The sequence below is a fragment of the Amaranthus tricolor genome, chromosome 4, assembly GCF_026212465.1.
Source record: "Amaranthus tricolor cultivar Red isolate AtriRed21 chromosome 4, ASM2621246v1, whole genome shotgun sequence".
Classification (NCBI taxonomy): domain Eukaryota; kingdom Viridiplantae; phylum Streptophyta; class Magnoliopsida; order Caryophyllales; family Amaranthaceae; genus Amaranthus; species Amaranthus tricolor.
This window is the reverse complement of record NC_080050.1, coordinates 30,020,686-30,046,184: the sequence shown is the minus strand read 5'-3', so window position 1 is coordinate 30,046,184 and position 25,499 is coordinate 30,020,686. Positions and strand designations below refer to the sequence as shown.

The window sequence follows — 25,499 nt, the reverse complement described above, 5'->3', positions numbered from 1 at the left end:
TAAATTTTAATTGTAATTAGACATATGACATTTTTTTTTTTGGAATAATTTGCTATAGCATATGAAGAAAATTAGAATTTTTTATAAGAAAAAGTCATATTAATATTAGATCAGTAAAAAATTTAAAAGATTAAAATTTTAAAATAATTATCTAAAAGTGAACCATTTAAAATTTTCATACTCATAAAAATAATAATAGTATAAAAATATGTAAATCAAATAATTGCAAAAGAAAATAAATAAATAAACTTTCCACCACGTGATCCTATACTTAAGTACCACCTCCCTCACTTGTAATCTGACAGTTCAGAAAAACCAAACCCAAACTAAAAAAGAAATAAAAAAAGAAAAAACAACAAATTCATCTGCTCTTAATTGATTTCAATTTCACAGGATTGGGATAGTCGATTTCATTCCTTTAATTATATATTCGTTAATAAGTAGAATCATTTAATTTCAATCAGAATCATTCAAATTTTTCTCTATTTAGATTCAACAATCACCGATTCAAATCCCTAAATTTTATTTGGATCTGATAATTTAATCGAATTCAAAATAATATTAAAGGGTTGGATGGTAAAAATGATGGATCAAGAAGAAGAGGAATTGCAGATGGCATTGAAGATGAGTATGCAATCCAGTAATTCTCCACCTGAACCTAAAAGAAGCAAACCCGAAGACCCTAATATTGATGGAGCTCCATCTTCATCGATGGAGGAGTCACCGGAGTTGAAGAGTCGTCGTGTTCAACGTGAACTTATGGCTGCTGCTGCCGAGAAACGTATGATGAAGAATCCGCCCCCTAAGACCGAATTACCGAGCGTCGGTGCGAGTACGAGTGTGAGTGTGAATGTGAGTGTGGAGAAGAGTGGAGAGAATTTGGGGGAGGAATTGTCAGTGGAAGAAGCTAATCAGTTGTTTTCCATGGTTTTTGGTGGAAGTGTTAGTAAGGAGATTCTTGCACAGTGGAGTAATCAGGGTATCAGGTATAATTCACTTGGAGGTTGATTTTTAATTTTGTATCTGAACAATAAATTCAGAGATGCAGGAATATCGAATATGAGTGTTTAGTTGTTGGTATTCAACGGTGCTAATGAGTAATGAGTATAAGTTGTGGTTTTACTTTTCATTTATGTGTCAAAGATGTGTTTTTTCTAGCTTAATTACATTATATTTTTATTACTGTTGCATCATTTAATACCAACAACCAATGAAGGCTGTTAGTGTTGGCTGCTTGCTGTTTTTTTAGCTGTTTACTGTTCATGTGTTGAGATTTTGATGGTACAAATTTATGTTTTGAAAGCTGTCATTTATGCAAGAAAGTTGTAAACTTGTAATTTCTGTTATTATTGTTTTCTTGTTGAAAAACTCATTAAGGAGCAGTTCTATCGTGGACTAGTCTAGTCTCTTACTGTGGCATTTTGAATTTTTTTTAGGATTTAGAATTCATTTGTATTGTTGGGATTAAGGCTTTGTTATTTTTGTTGTAATGGTATGAAGGAGTTTTTGTATTGTACACATTGATGTTGCAGAAGTTAGCTTGTAGGAAGACAATAGCAACGGTCGGCATGTTATTAGATTGTAAATATTAGAAGAGCCTAGTTTAATAAGGGAATTGATATGTTTTCTTGTTGATTCTGCTCAAGCTTGCGTATGAGCTATTCCTTTTGGACATGATCAGCAAAGGGACAGTAGGTTTAGCCATGTTGTTTATCTGCCATACCATATTCTGTTGTTTCTTTTATAAGTAATGAGCTCAATTTGTTGAAATCTTGTTGTAGGTTTAGCCCTGATCCAGAAACTTCTATGGGTTTGGTGCAGCATGAAGGTGGTCCATGTGGTGTATTAGCAACCATACAAGTATGATTTGATTTCTTTCCCATTGCTATTATAGGTTCTAAGAGCCATAGCACTTTATTTCTGGCTGTCTTCTATCTTATGGATTCTATGTGGTCTGCTGTAAATAGGGTTTTGTTTGCATGATTATGTGAAACATAAATATTAGCATCTATCTAGATTCTGTATGTATGCTGAAATTTGTGGAACAACATTTGATCCAAATTATTTAGTTGATATAAGGATCACAATGATGTCAAGTCCCGATCTAAATTGGAACATTACTAGCTTCTATTTTTTAATATAACCCTTTTAAATATGCAATCCTTAATTTTCTTTTTAATTCATCTTGAATTATGTTTTGGTGGTTGCCATAGGATGATGTTGGCATTTTAGACACCTGAATATTGGGCATGCTTGGACTAAATCATGGACCTCTAGTTTTTCTCTTTCACAGGAAAAAGATTGCAATAGCATGGTTAGCTGTAGGAATCAGGCAGATGACAAATCATTTTAATTAAATTCTTTATTGAAAATTTTTCTATTGTATCTGTTTGATATTTAAAGGAGAGGAAAAGATGTATGACTGTTGAAGAATATATGAAGAAATCCTGAAGTCCAAATCCAACTTGATTTCCTTTTCTCAATTTTTAGGAAACATTAATCTGTACGAAACATAGATCTGAAAGCTATCTCTAAAAAGATGAAAAATAATGGTTCTCATTTATGTGGTGCATGCAATCGCATTGAATAAATCATTAAACATAAATTTGAATGATATCGGTTACTAATTTCATGGTTTAATATTAGATGTTAGCGGTTGACTACTAGGCAAGATAACCTTTTAATTTCTTTTGCAAATTATGATTTCATCTTAAAAAGTTTGTGAGGAACTTTTTGTATACTTCTTTTGCTCTTTATTAATTTGCACCATATTTACCATAGAGTTGAGAGCTTTGGGGAGAAACGATGTAGTTGAAAAGAGGGAAGATGTGATTGTTTTATCAATCGGCAAGCTTTTTCAAACAATTGTTCTAGGCATCACCTGAATAGGCAATGTCTAAAATAGTCTTTCAAAGGATGTGGCTTGACTAATTAGCACCATATCTCAACCTTAAGAAAAGTAAACATTTATTGTATGCAGTGCTATGTTAAGAAAAGAGGCCAACAATCATTTTTTTTGCTATCGCAATCAGTATAGCCTCTGGTATTGGATTGCGATCAAGCTTAATTGCTATACCTAAGTTATGTCTTAGTTTTAAAAAGCGTGAGGCACCTCGAGGCGCAAAAGGTCCTTAGAGCCTAGGTGCAAAGTGCAGGGCAAAGGCGTGAGCTTTTTGTAGGCAAGGTGCACTTTTCGCTAAAGGTTAGAAATCAAATTTAAAACATATATTATTTCAAATAACATGATATTCTAATTTTAGTATCAACAAGCTTGAAACATTCATAATCCTCACGGTAAACACCACTTTAGCACAAAACTATTATAATGTGAATATGAAGAATCCCAAAGTTATTTTCCTCTTCGCATGGCTTTTATTTTTCTTAAAGAAGCAACGGTTATTTGAACTTCATATTAAGTGAATTTGGGTTTTGAGTTTTGTTTCTTTTTCGAATAAACAAATAAGCATAAGTTAATTACCCAGCACAACAAGGAGGCGCATAAGGCTTGAAGTGCATCAAGGCACCCAAGGCGCATGCCACTTGTAGTGGGCTTTTGCCTCACCTAGCCGAGGCATTTTTATCCGAGCTTGTGCTCGAGGCGAACAAGGCACAAATCGAGGCGCGCTTTTTAAAACTAAGAGTTTCGTGTGTGCTTCTATATTGCCCTTGATTGTTTCCTCAACTAGTGTCTTCTCCGGTAATGTGCGTGCAAAAATTTCATTGGACGTATATGATTATCAGGTTTTACATTAAAAGTGTCCTCCTTAGGTTCTATTCCCCTTTGAAAAATTAGCTATTTGTTGCTAAAGAGTTGCTGAGGTGGAATATGAGAAGAAAACATTTATGGATTTCTTGTGGGGCATGTTAGATTGTGGATGTCACATATCAAATTTTTGTGCTTGACTTCAAGTGGAGCAGTGGTTTTACTAAATTCCGTATTGATTTTGTATTGCTTTGATCATAATAAGTTTACTAAACCATCTCATTTGGTGGTTGGAGATTGACGTTGTTTTTGTTTCTTATTCTTAAATTTTTAATGTGTACTTTTAAATTCAGTTCAGTCATTTGTTTCTCAAGGCATGCCCTCATTAGTCCTACTGAGTATGTAAGTCAACTATTAAAAATGATTCACTAAACTCCAGATGTATGAAAGGTTGTTACGTGATGAATATATTTATAATTCAATTGACTTGGCCTAAGAACATTGAGAGATTTGAAATTCGGCTTGCCTCTTATTGTAGTGATGTAGCTACTAGTTGTCATTGTTGATTATAGGTACAGTGACTTTCCATAATCTTTCTCAATAACTTAAAGAGGCACTGTACAGGATTAGATAAAATATGATAAGCAATTATTCTAGGATTCTACCTTGTGGTTGAAAAAGAAAGGTTCTACACTTTTATGGGAGTAAAGGAAATTGAGTGGTTAAACTTTGTGCTAGGCCAACATTATCGAATTTTGGAAAATTGCTTACAAAAGATCGATCTTTATGTTTTGTTTACTGTAGTTGGTATATTCTTAACTTGGCCCTCAAGGGTTGTTTAGATTATAGTCTTATGTGGCTTGGGATTAGTTGAACCCTGTTACAAGACATAAGACATAATAGTTTTGGAATGAAGTTCTATTGGGCCATTGGCAATGAGGTAGTGCACCTGAAAGAAATGTCTCAACAGATTTTTCAAGGTGTAGCCTTTTCTGGTCTAGGTTTCATGTTCCTTTTTGTGTCTTTTCGAGGCTATTCTATAACTAAAAGCAATTATTTGCATCTGAGCATTACTTGGTGTTTCTTGATTTGATGTCCTTTCTTGTCCATAGTCCTTCATTTGTTTATGGGGAAAGTACCCCTTCTTTGTCTCTCCAAATTATTTCTTTGTTGTAAAAAAGACTAAACAGGTGTGCTATTGTCCTGCAAGTTCTTTTACTGACATATATATGTACTGTGTACTTCCGTTTTTGTGAAACTACTTCCTTTAGTGCTATTTGATGGCCAACCAGCTTTGCTCAATTTTTTTTAGATAGTATATGAAATGATGTTATCATGCACACATTGTTGGGATAGGAACATTAGGGACTTATTATGAATTCAATTTTAGTGGATCTTTCTTAATTATTCTCTTTCGCTTCTACAAATGTCTCTTTACAGAATAGTTATGAATCTTATGTCATATTTTATCAAGGGATGTTCTTTGAATGGTGTCTGAAGGGTGATATTTGTTTATTTCATTGCTGGTTGTTTTTCCTTGTGCTGGACTTGTGATATTTGCTATTGCCTATTACATCAAGGATTTAGTAGTTGTGTTGCATTCTTGCATCTTGTATGATGTGCTCAAAATGAAATGCATCTGTGACTTTCTTGGCTTCATGGTCTATTTCTATGGGCATTTGCAGGGATTCGTCCTTAAATATCTTCTGTTTGTTCCAGAAGAGTCAAGCATCAATGCATCAAAGGCACCACAGAGATCTTGGAAATGCGAATCTGTTACTCCTGAAAATTTTGCTTCCCTTTCTGAAGATACTAAAAAAAGGTGACAGAAGCTCTTAAACATATACAATCTCATGATAAGGGTAATACTGTTATGTCATACATGTTCTAAACTTAGAGAGAACGTGGATGAGAAGTTGATCAACATCAGGAAATTATAGGCCATTTTTGTTCTAGAGCTACATTGAAGAGTAATAACATACCATTATAGAGTAACTAACGTCATTGTCCTTGTTCTCATTATATCTTGTTATGCTTATACTTCTATTTGAATTCTGTTTAGTGGGGAGATATTTTGAAAATATAGACTGAAATTTGTTTTTGGCTATTTTGAAGTTGTCTCTTGTTTTTGATTTGCAGTTGTTATTATTTACAATCCATAGAAAAGATGCATACTCAAACCTTCCTTAATTTTACAGGGCACTTGTCAAAAGTATGGCTGAGATATTATTTCGTTGTGGAAGGAATCGAAGAGCGGTGGTTGCAACACTTGACGTGTTCGGTCAAAATGTTGAAGGCGCCAGTGTTGAACCACAAAATGAGGTATATCCTTAAATCTTGTTTTACTTATATGTCACAGCAACAGCCCGTGAAGCTTGGACTAAACAGTTACCCCCTTTGTACCAGAGTCCATATGACACAAGTCGAGTATGGCTCAGACTATAAGTCTGACTCGCCAAGGTGTAAATGGATACGGCACTAGAAAGTAGAAGCCCTTGATATGAAAATTGGGAAGTGCACGGCAAATGAAGCTGTGGTGCTTTCTCGTCAAATTAATGTGAGGCTGATGGTATATTTTAAATCATTGGTCTTGTGTTGTAAGTGGGTAAAAAGAAAGGAGAGAGAAAGGGGATCAAAAGTGAGAAATAATAATAAACAATGAAGGTTAAACTAACTGTTGGATTCATGAAGGGCGGTGAAATTGGAAGTCAAATGTGTGCATTTTCTATTCTTTATGGCTGTCTCTGACTTATTTTAGTTACAAAACACATTCCTCTTTTTTTTCTCCACACTCCTAGGCATGGATTAAAAATTACGGTCGCTTGTGCATTTACGGAAATGGTTACGGTGTCATGAAAACATTTATAACGGCGTTCGATGCGATTTGAATTTTGAAAAAAAAAAAATCACACAAGTGGTGTTTTGAACTTATAATTGCACTTCAACTACTATCATTATGCAACAATATGTTCATAAATATTATAATTGCACTAAATGACTTAATTTTAGTGGTTAATTAATTAACTTACTTCATTAGTTTTTTTTGAAGTTAATTAACTTTTTAGTTAATCATTTTGTTTAACAACTAAAATTATAAGTAACTATAATTTAAGTGATTTGTAACAATTAAAGTTAATGTTTATTGATGGAATTTTAACGGGGAGACAAATAACTTTATATTGGTGAAATGACCGACTTTACACGTTACGTAACGGTCAGCGCTGCGTTTTTACTGTGAAACTCGTGCGCCGCTATATAACGGGATTTAAATTTGCCGGAACTCTCAAACATGTTGCATAATGGGTGTTATGTAACGCAATGGTGGAGTTTTTATTCCATGCTTCTAGGTGTTTTTTACTTTCAATAATGTTCTTATAACTTCGAAAAATAAATATTTTCCCCTAAAAATTAACATTTATGTTATTTCTGAGTGCGGTTCTGGATTTTGGATCTTTCTCAAACGAGTCTGCTTATTGAGGTTATGCTGAGAGGAAAAAAAAAGCTTCATCTTTTATCTGTTTATTAAGGCACTATGCTGAAACCTTATTCTATTTTGTAGATAATTCGAAAAGCTCTAGAAGGATTTTCCATCAAGTCTGCTTCAGATTTGCAGAAAGCTCTAAGAGTAACTTCATATACTTCATCTGCCAGTGCAATGCAGAGGCTTGAGACGATGCTTCCTGTGTTTGAAAGCTGTATGGGAGCAATGCTGTTCCTTATCTCAGCATTGCTTTCTCGAGGACTGGTATGTATGTGCTTTGTAGTTTATTTAATTCATTACTTGTAGATTATTGCATGATATAAATTAGAATGCTACCCCCTTCGCTGATTAATGATTTCTTATACTAGATCTGTGGTTTCATGACAATACTCTGTTGCATTTTAGAGTTTTTGCGTATTTTGCCTTCCATAATTTTTCATTCACTTATTTAGGATTCCATTCAAGCTGATAGGGATGATCCAAGCCTACCACTAGTAACTGCACCCTTTGGTCATGCATCACAGGTAACTCATGGTCTTCTTATGATAAGCTGCATAATACTTGACTATATGTGCTTTTTGAGTTAATTGCTAATTTTATAAATAACATATTGCAGGAAATTGTAAACCTATTACTGTGTGGACAGGCTGTTGCAAATGTGTTTGATGAGAAAATAGACTTGGGTGGTGGCATGTTTTTGAAGGGTGTATGCACTGATGTGGAAGTTGGATTCCTCACCCTGCTGGAGTCCCTCAACTTTTGTAAAGTAGGACAACATCTAAAGAACCCAAAATGGCCGATTTGGGTTGTTGGAAGTGAGTCACATTATACTGTCCTATTTGCTTTTCATCCTTCCGTTCAGGATGAGAATGAAGTGGAGGAGAGGGAAGCAAAAATTAGGAGAGCGTTTGATGCACAAGACCAGAGTGGGGGTGGTGGCTTCATTAGCGTTGAGGGTTTTCATCACGTTGTCAAAGAAGTCGGCATTAACCTTCCTGCTGATAAGCTTGATCGTCTTTGCAGTGCAGGCTTTATAGTATGGAGTGAGTTCTGGCAGGTTCTTTTGGATTTAGACAAGAATTTGGGGGGTTTCAAGGATTCTTCAGGGTTAATAGGCAGAAAGGTGTTTGATCTCTACCATTTTAATGGTATCGCAAAATCAGTCTCAAATGGAAATCAATGTGAGACTCCCTTGCAAAGACCAAGGCTTACGAAGCTAAGAGTCTCAGTACCACCTAGGTGGACGCCCGAGGAGTATATGGCAGAGGCAGCACCTCCTAGTTCAAGCGGCAATGAAACTGGCGGGAAAGATGCTACTAAAGCTGTTATATCCGAACCGCCTCAACATGCTCCACTTGTAGACTGCATCAGAACGCGGTGGGCTCGTGCTAATTGCAATTGGTCTGGAGATCCTCCAAGTATCGTCTGAGTCATATATAATCGGCCGGGTCCATTTATCAGCTCTTATTAATATTCTCGTAAGTATTTCGGCAGTGCTAAATCTCGATTGATGAAGTGAAGATACTTGGAGGTAGGACCGTCATTCTCGGAGCACAGCTTTGGTTGAGCAAACTTTTGCTGGTAGTATTGGCTTGCGATACATATACGAATCAAATTTTCGTGCCCTGTTGTAACTGTTATATTTCATATTTAATTTTAGTTGTAGATTATTTCGGGAAGAATTAGTTCTCTCTTGAATTTGTTAATAGATTGCGTAGATCCTTGGATACTTTGGTCATCGTAAAGCGGAATTTGTTCGTAGCTAAAGAGGATTTATTACATTTCAAAAGTCAATAACTTTGTAATTTGTTGTCATTTGTTGAGTATAAAGCATTGCCTTGTTCAACTAAAAGAATCTGAAATTATACTCTTGAGGATGAAGTTTTTGATGAGCTTCAATTATGTCATTTATATAATACATTGTTATTGTATACGACTAGCATGTTAGCTTATATGGGTGTTTGATTAATAGCTTGTTAGTTTGGTTTTTGGCTTGGTATAGTTGGTCAAAAAGATGTTCTGTAAATGGCTAAATGAAAAGCTTAGTTTGGTTACCTTTTTTCATTAGTTTTTTTTGCATGCTTGCCCACTTTTTCTTAATAAATAACCAACAGTAAAAGACTAAGTTTTAAAACCAACAAACACCAAGTCAAACAAACCAACTAAAATTACCAATAATCATTTGTCAAATAACTCTATATTTACTAATCTCCTTATGTGCTTCTCCAAAAATAACATTGGAATCCGCGACATGATATATAATTTGGATTTTCATAAAACATACATGTTTAGAATTTATTGGATACTTGATCATAAATAGCGATAATGAAAATGTTCTTTTAGCGTTGCTTTTCTCAAAATTTATTATCATTTTTATTGTAACGAAGCTCGTGCTTTTTTCTTTATAATTTTTCATTATTACCCAATACTTCTATCCTAGGTGGTAATAGATGAAAATAAAATTTTTAAAGAAATAAATTAATTATTATTGGACATACATGATCAAATTTTTCCAAGTAACTTGTTATATTAATCTTAAATTTTTATTGTTAATTTTATAGTTTACAAATACATTAGTAAAAGAAGCTTATGTATAGTTATGTAAATGAGATCAAAAATGGAGACTACGCCTAAAAATAAAAAAATAGTAAATCAAACAGACAAATCAAAATAAAAAAAATAGACGTCATAACTATAATATAAATATGTCACTGAGCAAAGTTTTCTTTTTTTGTTACAAAAAAGCCACCCAATTGGCAACTAGAGGAATCCCTTCCCTTAACCTCCTAGACTTGAATTCTTCCACAAGGCACAAGGCCTAGCCTGTGTAACCAGACAAGGTTAACCTACAAGATATTCAGCCATTGGACCTTAAACAAAACTAAAATTGTGTCATCATCCTCAAAAAGGATTAGGGTTTATTGATGTGTATAATTATAAAATGAAACGTATTAATTCTCTTGTGAACAAATTTGGTGCACACTTTTTGCTCCGGAAAGTGGGCACCAATTAGAAAAGTTTATGTGCATCAAATACAAATTTGATGGAGGATTTGAACCTTATTGCCTCATGAAAGAAAAAGGAAAAGATGTCAAACTAAAATTATGAAGTTAAAAGCCCCCATCATTAAGCACCATTGATGGTGTTTAAAACAAACATATTTTTCCTAGAAAGAATTTGCCTTCGGAGAGGATCTCAGCTTACAAAAGCAACCTCTTCATATCACCAAAATTTGCTCGTAAAGCCGTGAGAAATTCTCCTGAGTAAGTTAATCAAAATGTAACAATTAGTAAAACATGAGAAATCCATACCAGAGTTAAAAGTTTACTTCACTTCCAAAAAAGGAATATACATGTATACGTGTGTGATTTTGCTACGACATTCTTTCTACATTATCAATGTTTGATTAAGCAAAAAAAAAAAAAAAAAAAAAAAAAAAAAAAAAAAAACCCTAGGTGGGAGAATATTGAGAATGAGATAAAAAAAAGAGAATTGGTTTGCGGATGAGATGAGTAGGAAGCGGCAAAAACCGCCAAATTTAGAAGTGTAGCAAAATGAGTGGAACACTCGGAAAAGAAAAATGTAGCATTTTAAAAGACATAGGGAATGAGTTATATTTATATTCACAAGGGTGTAATAAAATGAGATTTTGGAAAAAAATTTCATAATACGAGGGATAAAATTGGGACTTGTGAGTCCACTCACCTCCAACTTTGCCATCAAAAACACGATGATCAGCCGATAATGTCAGGCTCATTTTTGTAACAATCCCAAGTTCTTCAATCCCTGGTGATTAGATTGAATATGATAAAACTGATGTTAGAAAAACTTATATTGGGGGCCGCCACAAAAAAAAGGCAAGTTCACAAATTATGATAACCCACCACTAGTGCCAACCAGTGGTTCAACAACCTTGTTCCCTCTTCCAACAGCAAGGATTCCAGACTACAAAACGAGAATAAACAAGGATGGTGAGCTAATACTAGTTAATAAGACTGAAATAACTGTTTATTAAACTAAAATCAACTCAAAGAAAGCAAGAGGCTTTATTGATATTTGACACAAAAAGAAATAACTGATCACCTGAGGAGGGTTGATGATTGCGCAGAAGTGGTCTACAGGAAACATTCCTAGATTTGAGATGCTGGAAACACATGATTAAAAAACGTTAAAAGACATGTATCGACTCCAAAGTCCATTCCAAGACACAACTTGCACTAAACACTAACCTAAATGTTCCACCTTGAAACTCTTCAGGCTTAAGCTTCCCAGCCCTAGCCTTTTCTGCTAGCGTTTTAACCTGTCATGAGTGCTTGATGAAGGTTAATTATATAAACAAATATATACGGGCTGTATATACATTGAACGTCCAAACCACTGTCACTCTCTAAATTGTTTATATGTATGCCTTCGTCCCCAAACTTACGTTCTTTTTACGTAAGTGAAGTTGTTGATGATGTTTGCCATCATAAGTCAATTGAAAACAATCGCTTTCTTATCACAAGGGTACTTGGTGGCATTGGGTTGTGGGTAGTGGAATCTTGAAAACTGACGGATTGTGTAAAGCCCATTAGCAAAAATTAAAATTTAAAAAGAGCATAGATCACATAAATCATAATTCATAATGCATGCAAAACGTGCCTAAAGGTAGATCTTTAAGTCTTTGTGCAAGAGTCTTCATTGATTCTATTCAAGTCTCATCTTAAATTCCCCCCTCCCCCCTAAAAAAAAGATAAGATAAAAAAGTGTATCTTTGTGTTAATCTCAAAACCTAAGAAAATGAGAAAACTACCTTAGTGTTCCAAATTTTCTATAAAATACAATTCATTGCAAAAAGGAACACTATAAAAGTGGTATTTTTTAATACTATTTTGGCATTTGGGTTAGTGAACCCATCTTTTTTATATGCCGAATCATATTTCACGCAGATTGGATTCCCCATGTCTATACAAAGACTTTTACCTTCATTTTTAATTAACAAAAATAATATTCCATCATTGATGCATTACCTCTGAAGATATTGCAGATATGGTCTTCTGGTCAGCGTTCTTAATTATAGGAGTCATCAAACCCTGTAGTCAATACCAAAAGCAAAGTATATTCAGGAAAGCCCAAAATATATAGCCTTTTTAAGAAAAGCTTAGAGCCAAAAACAAGATACCTTCTCTGTAGCCACTGCAATTGATATATCAACTGAGTTATTGAGGCTAATTTCTCCTTTTTCAGCATCCCAATAACCTATAGCAAATCTCTATCAGTACAGAACATAGCATCGAAATTACGGTAACGATCACAATGTCACGGACGTGGCACATCATGCCTCATGGTGTTACAACTCCTTTCGTGACATCGCAATGTGAATTGTTAACTTTGAAAAAATCCATTTTATCATAGTAGTTAAGCTTTCTATAGCATATATTTAAATAAAGCTTATGATTGACCTTTTAGAACCTAATACACTTTTAAAAAAAAGACAATAATGTCTATTATGTTAGAACAACTTAGTTGTGGCTCGATGATTTGATATCACAAGTCACGTAACCGGGTTTTGCGGTTATGTAACAGAATGGCCTCATTTTTATTCCATACTACATAATCAAAAACGACCATCAGAAGAGAGGCAGGGTAACATGGGTAAAAGTAATTTCATTAACAATTACCATTTGCTTCAGGCACATTACGCAGAGCAACAGCAACAGCTTTGATAACAATGTCGTTAACAGAAACTTTGATATTATGCTTTTCTGGATACGCAAAAGTGAGGAACATTAAGCTTAAAAATGAAAGGTGATGACAGAATGGAAGTAAGCACATGAGTAGGTAAAATACCTAAAAGCTCCTTTCTGAACGAAAGAAGAGGATCAAGTATAACATCTGATAAAACAAAAAAAACATACACATCAGACAAGTTTACAGTAAACATAGAAGAGGCTGCAATGGAGGAAAACATTAGACACGTCGGAGAAAACAAACCTGTCGACAGGTAAAGATGTGGTGTATTTTGTTTTGATTCCAACAAACGTCTTGCAATAACCTGTAAATATGTGCAATTTTTAGAGAACCATAACGGGCAGCTCTCAAATGCCATTCATCAACATAAAAAATTAATCCGGTGCTATATATAAGATGTTATTTTCCCTTGTCTTAGTATATAAATTTTGTTATACTATTTGCAAAGGTTCAGAAATTGTACACATTGACAACTACACTAACATTGTAAACAAGAATTGGTGTCTATTCCTTCTGTCCCCCGTTTTTGAACTACACCAACACAACAGCCAAGTAGGGTCAAACAAAAGAGTTTGAGCCAATGATGTCATTTTTTACTTGCAGGTCACCTATCACATGAATGACTACTAAAGCATAATAAATCACAAGGCGATCCGCAATTTCAAAGTTGTTCTAAGTTACTAATAACAACACATAATTAGGATGTCATAATCAAATGGTACACCATCATAGATCCACAGTACTACTCAAAAACTAAGTTTCACAATCTTGAACTACAAACCCCCAATGGGAAAAGGTGAGCTAAGGCTGTTTAAAAATATGGTCGCAATTTCACACTACTTTTCGAACACGTATGGAAATATGAATAGAACATTATACATGAATATTGCAAAACGTGGTCTACCTTCCGGATTTGGCTATTTGATAAATCTTCATAAGAAGTTGATTCGGGTGTACCTGAAGGTACACTTTGTAAGTTAATTTGAGAAGATGAAGAATGCTCCTTTGTTGCAACAGGCTTTGATTGCTCCTTTGTTGCAGCAGGTTTAGATGATTCCTTTCCTAATTTTATTGCAGCCAAAACATCTCCTTTCAACAAGGTACCACGAGGCCCTGATGGGCTTAGCAAAGATATATCAAGACCAAACTCCGTTATAAGCAGCTTTGCAGATGGACTGATCCTAGTGATGACACTTTTCTGCTCACTAACTTCTTTCTTCGGCAAGGTAGTTGGCTTGTCTTCTTCCACTACAGGACTACTTCTGTAGGTTGCCTGTACAGCTTCAATATCCTTGGCGGCCTCCACCTAGAAGTACAAAAGTCAGAAGTTATGGAAACACTTAAATTGAAATAGCAGGATCAAAGACAGTTATTAGGAGTTACAGGATAGGTTAAAGAGTGCAGCTGCAATCTAGCATAATCAGATTAAAAGACCTTCTAATCTAGACTCTAAAAAGGACAACTACAAGCGATAAGATTCATAAATGTATAAAAAATGCAATTGGTTGGCCACAGGCTAGGGATGAGCATTGGTCAGAAAGCTACCCATACCATGTTGAACCTGACCCTAATATATGTTAAGTAGAAAAACATTGAAGCCTTTATCGAAACTTAAACTTACAAACCAAGGGTCCATCATTTTTAGATCATAGGTGTTTAGGTTTGGTTCTAAGTCCAAGGAAATTTTGACAAATGACCACACCAATCCCAACTCTCACATTACATCATGGGCGTGACCTTATATATTCAGATATGTCTACTATTAGACAAATTGAGAGTGCCGACTATCCAAGAATAGTATGTAATGTTATGTGGCAATGTGAGACAAGTAAAATATGCACAATGTAGAATAAGGGAATGATATGGGTGATATTTCGCCACCACTTTAGAAAAAGGGATCCAACAACAATGTCAAGGTCTTAATTCCAAATAGTTTTTAGACTCTTCAAATATCCTCCTTAACTATTTTTTTTTCCAATATTGAATATTGCACAGAGACGATCACATTAAGGGTTAGTGTAGAGAAAAATGTTTTAGTATAAAAGAAAAGTTGCTTCTCAACAAAAAACATATTGAATTTTTTTCACAAATTATTTAATTGTGTGAGTCACAAAAAAGATTGAGTTTTTTAGGTTTCAAACAAACTTTTATTGCAAGAAAGCTGAGAATTACTGTTCCACAAGTACCATTGGGACGTTCATGCAATCCCCTTTCAAATAATGTTATCAAGCGCGATTCAAGTAAGCAATCCTTGATAGTATGAGCCATGACATTTATAGTTCATAGAAAAAAGAAAAAGGAAAGGGAGGAGACACACGGGGAAGTTGAAGCTTTATAAAATGGCTCATCAAATCATTTGGGCTTCTTATTTATGTGAAGTTGTAGCCTTGCATACGATGTTTGCAAGTACTCCCACAGAATAACTCTACCAAAGGCGATCCTATTACAAGAATAGCGTCTTGTACTTTACTGCCCAATACCCAATTTGATCCCAAGGTAAGGAAAAGCTGGTTACACCAAAAGACGCGCTCGATACACCTAGAACCACACTAGTAACCTAAGTCAGTTCTTGAGGTTTTTTAAACCCACCGGTGAGATACCCACGAAATACATGTAGGATCATCATTAGAACCATCATACTCACCGACCACTAATGAACTAATCGTATTAACCAACCAAAGTTAGCTTCAGTCATTATATATTGAACAGAAGCAAATACGTAGCTACTTATACTAAAAAAAAAGTAAGAATACTTACGCCTAAACCATAAAATATGATAACATGAGGAAGAGCATATTTACTAGTTATATCATCCGCAATCACCTGAATCTTGAGATGTTCTTCGAACCAATCATAGAATTTATTGAGATAGGTAACCTTCAAATGTCGATCGAAAACAACCTAACTTTATAATGTGGGTAAAGTTGCGTACAATTCAGCTCCCTAAACACCACCTAGGCAGGAGCTAATGGCAGTTTTTTTTTTTTTTTTGGGCAGTCTAAGCTTTAAGCTAGAAAGCATTTATTGCAATCACTTAACCTGAAATTCATCTTTACACTTGGCTTATGGCTATGTATAACATTAACATATGAAAGTCTTTTCTTTGCAGAGCTTTAAACTTTTAGTTACAATAACGAATGAGGGTACATAGAATGGAAAAGGTGTGTCAACCTAAATACTATAGGGGTATTGGGATCAGATATGCATATCGGTGCAATAGATCATCATACAATGCATGGATGTCACTTGTGGTGGAGAAGTGGCTGGGTTTGGCTGTTTGTGGGGCTGACTGGGGGTTTAAGATAGCCGAAGTGATACTGGGTAGAGTTTGTGACGGTGTGGTGACTGTGTAAGGGTGTTTGAGGGGGATGATGTGCGATTATGATGTAAGAATCGCACAGGAATGTAAAAGTATAGCAGTAGAATGAAAAGTCAGATGCGCCTCAGCAACTTTCTTTAATCTGGTATGTCCCCTGTACTTTATTATTATTTCTTTGGTATCAAAAGTCATTTTGATTATTAAAAAGGTCATTTTTCTCAACAAAAAAAAAAGTCAATAAAGTATGGAAGATTAGTTTTTTAAAATTTTAACATTAAACTTGAATGATATAACATACACCATCACTAATAGCTTAATAAAAAATAATTGCATATAAGAATGTACCATCACTGCAATTGCTTGTCCTACTGGTATATCTTTTGAACCTTCAGGTACAAGTATTTTGGCCAGATAACTGCAAAGGGTACCAGTTTAGACTTAAGACCTCAAGAACATAATTTTAAAAAAATACTAGAGATAAGAACTAAAATAATTTGCATGAAGAAGCCTCAATTCACAACGAAACAACTTAACATCGAATACTTAATGAAAACATTTGATGTTACACTTTTTTTGGGTTTCAAGTTCCTTAAGTTAAGATGATAGCAACTTGATTCGATGATAGATATTCCATTTTCTTTTGGTTTGAGCTTAAGTTTGAGATAATAAAAAAAGTATGATGTTAATACATGAATTCATAATCAAAAAAATTTCACGAATTACTTTCCTAGTTTCCAAATTTAGGCTATGAATAGTACTCCCTCTGTTCATTCTGTTTACCCCCCTTCTCGTTTTCATCCATCCTTTTTGTTTGTACGCTTACGCAAAGTTTTCTTCTTTCTTTACATACACTTTTTTCCATCTTACCCTTGCTTTTCTATATGTTGATCTCACATATTTCTATACAATTTCCAGTTTTACAGTTAAAACCCCACTTTTCAATTACATCTTTTCTCTTGCTTGTAATAAAATGGACAAACAGAAAACAATGGAGGTAGTAGCAAACGTAGGGGGTATTAGGCAAACAACACATAGCTCGTAGGTGATTCGCTAGGCTTGTTTATCAGGCGATAGTAATGGTAATGGCTGTTTTTATTGGTTATTAAAGTGATTGTATAGGTTAAACACTTATGATGATGTTTGGTAAAACAAGTTGCTTGTTGTTGATTTTCTATTAAACAAAAACTATGCCAACATGCCAAACACCTATGAAAAAGGTGTTCACTCCAACTTATTCACTTTGGCACAAAAGTCATTTAGGCCTTGACTACAAATGGTTTTGGTTGTAATCTAAAGAACAAACCAAAAGCCAAAACTCAACCAACAAATTTGTTAAATAGTAAGTTTTATGCACAAATATTTCAAACCGAGATTAGCTGAAACACCAGAAGCTCCTTCACAACTAAAGATTATTAGTCTTACAAATTTAGAAAGCAATGTGTTAAACAGCTCATTGGCATAAATTTTAAATCATGAATGCATATCTTTATCAAGAGAAGTAGACATGTAGTTGCATAAAGGACAAAGAAACATATACAAGAGAAAAGATTGCTTTGATGTAGTATATAATATAACTTCCAAATAAAACAATACAAGTTAAAAAAGTGTCAATTACCCTTCCTCAAGACACTCAAACTCCAGAGTGGCTTTGTCGGTCTCAATTTCACATAGAATGTCACCAACAGCTATCTGCAAGAAGGTAGACTTAGAAAAACAAACGTAAAAGCCTTTGAAAAGTACTTATGTTCAAGATACAATTGTCATTTTACTTGATGCAAATCCCCCTTGGCCTTAAGAAATAAAGAATAACAAATAATAAAATTTGCAATTGCAGCTTGCCTTATCTCCTTCTTTTTTTCTCCATTTAGCAATGTTTCCTTGATTCTGCATCAGCAAATAGCTTGATACTTATTCCTCAGGGAGAAAAGAAAAATAAGGAACATTTGCCTAAACGATTGAAGTATATACATACCATAGTCGGGGACAGAGCTGGCATATCAAGAACAGTATGCTCAGGAGTCTCTGTGATAGACGTAGATACAGAGACTACATTAGAAGCAATAATAATTTGCAGTTTTACGAGATGCCTTGCTTCTAAAACTAGCAGTACAGTATGTCCAGATTATGGTAAAATAAATCTCACATCAATTTTCCACTTCAAAGTTTATATAACCCATATCTCGCTGAAACTAATTTGGTTAGTTATAAGACAATCAACTGTGAATTCCAAACAATCATATAATGAACATTGACAAGCCCATTAAGAAAATATGTTTGATTAAGGTTAACATGTGCATTTTAAGTAAACATTGAGCAATAAGAAAATTTTAAAGCACCAGTCATTTAATGGTAAAATGGTAAATATGGAGAGTATTATGTGAACACTAGAAGTTTTTGAATATATTATTAATAAAAAAAGGGCTCTAAAAGCTCCAAATAGACAAATACTAGCATAGAGGTGACTTAAAAGCACCAAAAGCTATCATCAACTACAAGTCTACCAAGAATATACCTTATTGGCCCTTATCTTTAATATTAATCTACAACTAAGAACACAAATTGAATGATCGTCTACATATATTCTTCTCCTCCATACATTTCATTTTTTGTTGTATACTCTAGCTAATTTTAATTCTTCACATCATTCGTCACTTCTTTTATTTGCATCTTTTGGACTACCACTTCCATTTCTAAATTCCTTAAAGTAACTTTCCTGACCTGCATTTTTCGGTTTTCTTTTGCTAAGGACCAAACAACATAAACGACTTCCTCTCATTATCTTTGATATCTACAACTTCAAGACCCTTTCTTATGCCTTCATTTCAAATTATGTCTTTTATGGTATGCCCATCATCAATTTTGCATGTGCATCTCAGGTAAGCTCATCTTTCCATAATTGTCTATTCTGAAAGTCCAACATTCCTATCCATATGGTAGTGGTAGTACAATGTAGAATTTTCCCGTTAACCTAAGTGGCACACCTTGTTTCAATTGTACCTCTCCATTTGAGTCACCCACACAATATCTTATGCTTAACAGGTACTTTTTTCATTCTTGTGAAATATTGAATAATAATGGTTCTTTGTATTCTAATATTATTCTTCGAGAATTTGCAATTGATATCTTCAACAATGGTTACATCAATATATTTATTTGGCTACAATGTAATCAAATTACAATATAGTCCAAACTATTTAAGTTATATTTTATAGCTTCACTTAATTGCTCATTAACTAACTAGGTAACTCTACAACTCAAAAGAACAGCAAATATAAGAAACAGAAATGAAATCAAGTTGAGATGAGGTACCTGCTGATGATGATATGTGCCGAAAGCCAAACTGCATATGCATGGTAAAGTAGACGAGAAGTAATGAATCACAATCCAAATCAACGAGATACAGATAGAAAAAAATATAACAAAATCATTCTTGCAAATCTAACCTTGATCTTAGACAAGTCCCCATGAAAACCAGTAACCATAGACACCGACGAAAACCTGAATACCATGGGCCATGAAAAAAAAAAGCACTAACACTCAATTGATTAAACAAAATAAACAAAATTGTATCCAGAAAAATTAAAATTTGCAGAAGAGGGTCTCTTTCAATTCGAAAAAATTGGACACACACAAGATCCACTACATATTTTCCGGTTTGTTAAGGGAAACTAAGTCAAAACTCACACGACTTCAATCAAAAATCACTTATCAAACATGAAAGACACATTAGACTCTAATATGGACAACAAATTTGGGGTTTCAGATACTGCGACTCATAGTAGCTTGAAACAACAAAAATAAGGTTGCACATTTTTAAGAAAATCTGACTAAAACATCAGGGATAGGCTTAGGACAGCCCTATAAGAATTGTGCCTTGAAAATAAGGAGTTCAGACTGTCAACTGTAACAAAATAGAATGACAAAGTTAGTAATAAAGCCACTATATGAACAACACGTTGAACTTAAAAACTATAGAACTTCTACACCGAGCAAGGCAGTTGTTAACCTATGCTACTAAACACACAGGTTCGTTAATTGGTCTATTCAGCACCGAAGCCGGCATTCTTATGATAAATCAGTCGCCTTCAATTTATTAAACTAGATGACGAACAAGTAAAACCATTGCAACACAATCATGAATCAGATACACTTGTAAAAGCTAACGCCCCTTTTATTTTAATGCAAAAGAAGACAAAGATAGAAAAAATAAAAATTCTTGACATTAGATTTTCAAGTTCTCAGCCAGTTTTTGGAGGAACTACTGAAATTAGTTTACAATTGAAAGCAAAAGGGAAACGGGGAAAGAGAAATAAGAAACAGACCTTAGTAGGTTACCATTGTCATCTGCAAACAAAACTTTAGGAACATAGTATCTGCATGACCACACAAAGAGGTATTATCAGGGTCCGGGAAGTAGCTGATGAGAAACTCAACATCTAAATTTTCTTAAAGGTCTTACACAAGTCTTAAACATTAGAAACAAGTGGTGTAACTTATAAAAAGAAGAATAACAGCAAAAGTTACTATCTAAGTTTTCCTTCAAATACAGTACTTAAAAGTTAAAACCTTTTCATACATTTTCAGTTCTTATTGTATTTTCTATCTTCATACAAACTGAAAATTATGAGCCAGAGGTATTTGTAAACAAAGCCATAACACATAGTAAAACATCAACTAATGAATTCATCTTTCATAAATATCACACTTCTTTGCCTTCACTTTCCTTAACGACTTGTAAAATACTGAAGGTAAAAAAACAGGAGGAAACAGAATATAAGAACAGAGAAGAAATGATAAGAGAATTCGAGAATAAAGGGAGAACAGAAGTTAGACGAAATTAAATCAATTCAATAGCAAATAATAGGGGAATTGGTAGAAACTAGAAACAAACGAGTAAAATTGGGTAATAAATCATTCAACAACAATTCACGGCATCTCCTGATTTTCATTTCCACTCTATTCTAAATTTCATTTTTAAAACAAACCCAAGACAACATCCTGATCGTCAGGATGCATAAAGAAAAAGATATCTCCTAAAGACTTCACGAATGATTATTTTCCTCCTTACAATGAATAACACCATGAAGCCATCAAAGTAAAGCCATCGAAGAACCTGATTATCTACTCAAGATGTTATACTACTTTACTTACAGTCAAGACAAAAGCCAGGTCTTGTTATTTCAATTCTTTCATTCCAATTTCACTGCTTCAGTGCAAATTGTACTTTTCGTCTCACTTGACTATAAAAAATTCCTTACTTGGAAAGAAATCACACAATAACTTCCTTTATAAACTAGCTCACTCAATTTGTTCCAGCAGACAATATTGAAAGAGTAAGAGCTCTAATGAATGGTGGATCATGATTAAAAATCAGATATCTTGTATGAATCTAGCATATGCACTTAGAGCATAATTCCTCACTTCAAGCACTGCGGAGGAAGTTTTCTTAGTGCTAATCATGCTTCTCCTACAAGTATTTTAATTCAATGGATGCATCGATATAAAAAAACTAACAACATACAGACTTGCACATTGAGATTGAGATTTCCTAGTGGTTTACATAACATTCTCTGCGACCAAGCTCCAGAATTTATTCGGTGTATAGTCTCTTGTTCCCCTAATCTGCTGGGATATGGTAAATGATTCAGCACAACATTCACGTGTTGAAGCCAATTCAAATTATTATTAAAGAGCTGTTTTTTGATCCAAGATAGACAGGAAGAAAGAAAGTGGCCCAAAATCATTGACTGAAATATGATGAGACCCCAATGGTTAAGTTAACAGGAACTCCAAGATCTTTAGAGGCCAATGTCTCACTTTGATCAATTAAGTAGGATGATTAAGCTTAACATAGCTATAAAATGATCAGATTATCTGTTGAATATTTTTAGGTAGGTAACATATAGTCATGTCCTTGCATAGGACAATACGCATACGAAGAGGGCTTTGGCTTAAGAAAGCTGGAGTTCTTATCAATAGCAATCAGCTTAAAAAAGTAAATATCAGCTTAATCACTTAAACAAACTCAATCCATAAATAGCCAAGTAAAGAAAACAAGTTCTTAGACAGCTATGAGGGAAAAAAGAGCTCAATACCATCATGTTGATAGAAAATGGGGCAGGCTCTTAGTATCAAAAGTCTAATGAGTTTCTTTTGTGCAACCCAACTAATGTGAAACTCTTAAAAAAAAGAAAGACTGAAGAAACTAAAAGAATATGAATGAACATTCAAGTCAACTCATTTGTTCACACGAAAGGAAAAATAGAAACAAAAATTAAGAACTAAAAAACTTGAGCAATGTGTTGTAAGTCTAAGATAAACATTAAAATTAAATAACTACAAACTTGGGATAAATATAAGTAATCATAAAAGGAAAACTTCTTTGTTTCAACGGTAGGAAAAAAAAAAGGGGACAGACCGACAGAGAGCATGAATTAAAAAGGGAAAATGGGATGTGAGGATAGACTTCCAAATGATAATAAGAAACACTTATGGAAGGGAATCATCACAAATTGATAGAATCAACATAACTAGCCTCCAAAAGTAGTACTCCCTTCATCTCAAACTAAAATTTCCTCCATTCTTTTAAATGTACTTCTCCCATAAAGCTCACTAAAAAGAGAGAATTCGCAAAAAACATAGAAGACAAAGGAAGCATTATGTACCCTCAAAATATGATCCCCAATTCTCAAAATCATAAAATAAAATTTCAAAAATAAGAACTCAATAAAAAAGAATTGCAGAAGACATACATAGATAAGATAGGAAGAATGAATTGCAATGAAAAAAATCTCCAAAATTAGAGGCAAAATTGCAAGAGCTCAAGAAAAAGAGAAAGTACCTAGAGAATGTCGTGCACGGTACAGAAGATGAGAGAAGGCGAGCCCTAATTAAAGGAATGTGGTTAATCAAAGGTTGACGAAGCCTTGAGAGTGCCATTGATCTAAACAATCTACAACTAAAGTGAAATAACACGATCGCTCTATAGCTCAATTTAATTCCTTTGATGAAGCCAATGAGATCTGCCCATTTTCTATCATATATAGTTCCTTTCTTTAATCATTCATTCTCCTGCACATAAGAAAAAATAAGCAAAAAAAATCAGGGGAATCAAACCTGGTTCTTTTTGGGCCTAAGAATTTTTACTGATTGACTTTGTACTCCTTTTAATGTAAACTTAAAGCCTATAGAACTAGTAGTGTTTACTAGTGACTTTGTACTTTTAATACACGTGGATGTGTTCTGAATGAGCATAAAATCTTATGCAGCAACAAAATTGGGATCAAGGACTTACCTACAATTGAGTTCAGTACGAATAAGTTATTAAGTTCAGTTTTTGGAATTCAGCTCAACACTAAAAGTTCAGTCTAGTATGTTAAAAGATTTAATACAACACTTTAACCCATTTTGCAGATTACTTAAATTAAGCACCAATAAATTCAGACAAGTTAAAATTTAACAAGTTCAGTTGGGTTCTATAGAAGAGAACATATCCCAACTCCCACGCATTGATTGATCATTCCTAGAAGCAATACAAACACTGCTCAACTACTACAAATCTACTCCTAAAAAACAAAAAAAAAAACAAAAAAAAAAACAATAATAATATTATTGCTGCTACCATAGAAAAGAGCTAGAGAAAGTTTTAATATAAAAAAAAACGGGTAACAATATCTCACTGGGAAAAAAAGGAGGGGAAAAAACTTCAGTCCATTTCATCCACGACCAAACAGTACCAGGCAAACAAAAAACGGAATGACTATTTCAATAGATTTTCAAAAGAGGACGACAAATTGATACGTTGACCATAAAATCTAAAGCAACATTTCTCAAAGAATTAAAGTAGCCTAAAACATAAGCGAATCTAAACGAAAAAAGCTCAAAAGAAACATGAAATTAACACCAAATTGACTTGAGCTATAGCCAATTCGAATGCATTGAATGGTGTTTGACCAAAAATGAAATTAAAAATGGAATTAAATTAGTAAAAATCCAAAATTTGACACAAATTGATAAAGAAAATGCACAATTAAAATAGTCAAGCCCTAAGTCATTAGAAATCACATGAATTAAGGAAGCATACCTTCTGTAGCTGATGTTGATGAGAAAGATTTGATAATACGAGGTGTGTATATTGAAGGTGAAGATCAATGCAATCTAAAAAGAACACAGGGAATCAGAGAAAATTCCCAATCCAAAGACAAGAAAAATAGAAGAGGAAAAAGAAAAGAGGAAAGAGAGAAGGTGGATTGATTAAGCCCATATGAAGTTAATTATTAATCCTAAATAGCTTCGTTAATTAATGAGGTTACCTACCCCTTTTTCTTTTTTCTTATTATTATGGGCAAGCATGAATTTGAGTTAAAAATCGAACTTATGATCTTCTGAAATGTTGTATTTTATTAGCTTTTTAAGTGAGGTAAAATTTTATTTTTTTTGGGTGTAAATTCTCTACTTTTAAAAATGATTAAAGTAGTGAGATGAATTTGTTAAAAGTTAGTTTGTCTCATTTGTAAATAACACTAAGATTAAAAAGATGAGTATAAAAAATTAAGGTTGTCAGGTCTTTAAATAAGAGAGATAATTTATTGAGTAAAAATGATAGCTATATTGATAAATAAAAGTGAATCAAATCTAATAAGACCGACCAAGATGAGAAGGAAAGCAGTGTCTTAAATAATCTCTCCTTTCGTTTATCCATTGTCAATAATCTCATATTTAAATTATTTTTTAATAATTCAACATTTGTCATTTGATCTAATAACCTAGGCAATTTTTTAAAAAAGAAAATATAATATTTTAACCTAAAATCTTTAAAACACCGTTAGCAACCTACAACCATCCCTACCACCAACAACACTCCCCCTTTTGGAGGTGGTGGAAGGGAGGGAAGGGGGTCACCTGCCGAAGGTAGTGGGGGTAGGGCGGGGAGAGGCTTGTTCAAAACGAGGGATTAATTAATAAAATAATATAATAGAAATAACAATTAAAGACTAGTTAAATGAACATCAATCAGATTTAGAGATATTTTTAAAGTTGAAACTAAAGCATGTATGTATCATCAGATAGTATGAGAGCTTGTACATCATAAACTTGTTGAAATGGTACAATAGTTGTACCAAAATACTTGTACTTTATTAATTATTATTCTCGTAGCTCGCTAAAATAACGTTATTTGACTTAAAATAATTATCATATATTTGAATTGAATTGTGCTATTTCAAATGGACAAAGAGCCTATATTGTTAATGAAGTTTATTATTTTA

General features: G+C 33.8%; 2 protein-coding genes across 2 annotated transcripts; one reads left to right on the top strand and one right to left on the bottom strand.

The window, feature by feature from the left end:
* Positions 1-295: 295 nt before the first annotated feature.
* Positions 296-9,143, top strand: LOC130810145 (uncharacterized). The gene is made up of 7 exons (XM_057676103.1): positions 296-986; positions 1,782-1,860; positions 5,389-5,525; positions 5,902-6,025; positions 7,263-7,448; positions 7,637-7,708; positions 7,801-9,143. The coding sequence occupies exons 1-7, from the start codon at positions 574-576 to the stop codon at positions 8,611-8,613; spliced, it is 1,824 nt and encodes a 607-aa protein (XP_057532086.1). The 5' UTR covers positions 296-573; the 3' UTR covers positions 8,614-9,143.
* A 708-nt stretch (positions 9,144-9,851) lies between these two features.
* Positions 9,852-24,499, bottom strand: LOC130810146 (dihydrolipoyllysine-residue acetyltransferase component 1 of pyruvate dehydrogenase complex, mitochondrial). Its single transcript, XM_057676104.1, has 20 exons — positions 24,317-24,499; positions 23,075-23,304; positions 20,556-20,606; positions 19,677-19,731; positions 19,543-19,573; positions 18,206-18,255; positions 18,073-18,117; positions 17,849-17,922; positions 16,579-16,648; positions 13,819-14,220; positions 13,158-13,218; positions 13,014-13,058; positions 12,845-12,928; positions 12,346-12,422; positions 12,194-12,256; positions 11,414-11,484; positions 11,268-11,328; positions 11,069-11,129; positions 10,890-10,970; positions 9,852-10,443 (listed from the first exon to the last, which is right to left on the bottom strand). The coding sequence occupies exons 2-20, from the start codon at positions 23,170-23,172 to the stop codon at positions 10,385-10,387; spliced, it is 1,539 nt and encodes a 512-aa protein (XP_057532087.1). The 5' UTR covers positions 23,173-23,304; positions 24,317-24,499; the 3' UTR covers positions 9,852-10,384.
* Positions 24,500-25,499: the final 1,000 nt, after the last annotated feature.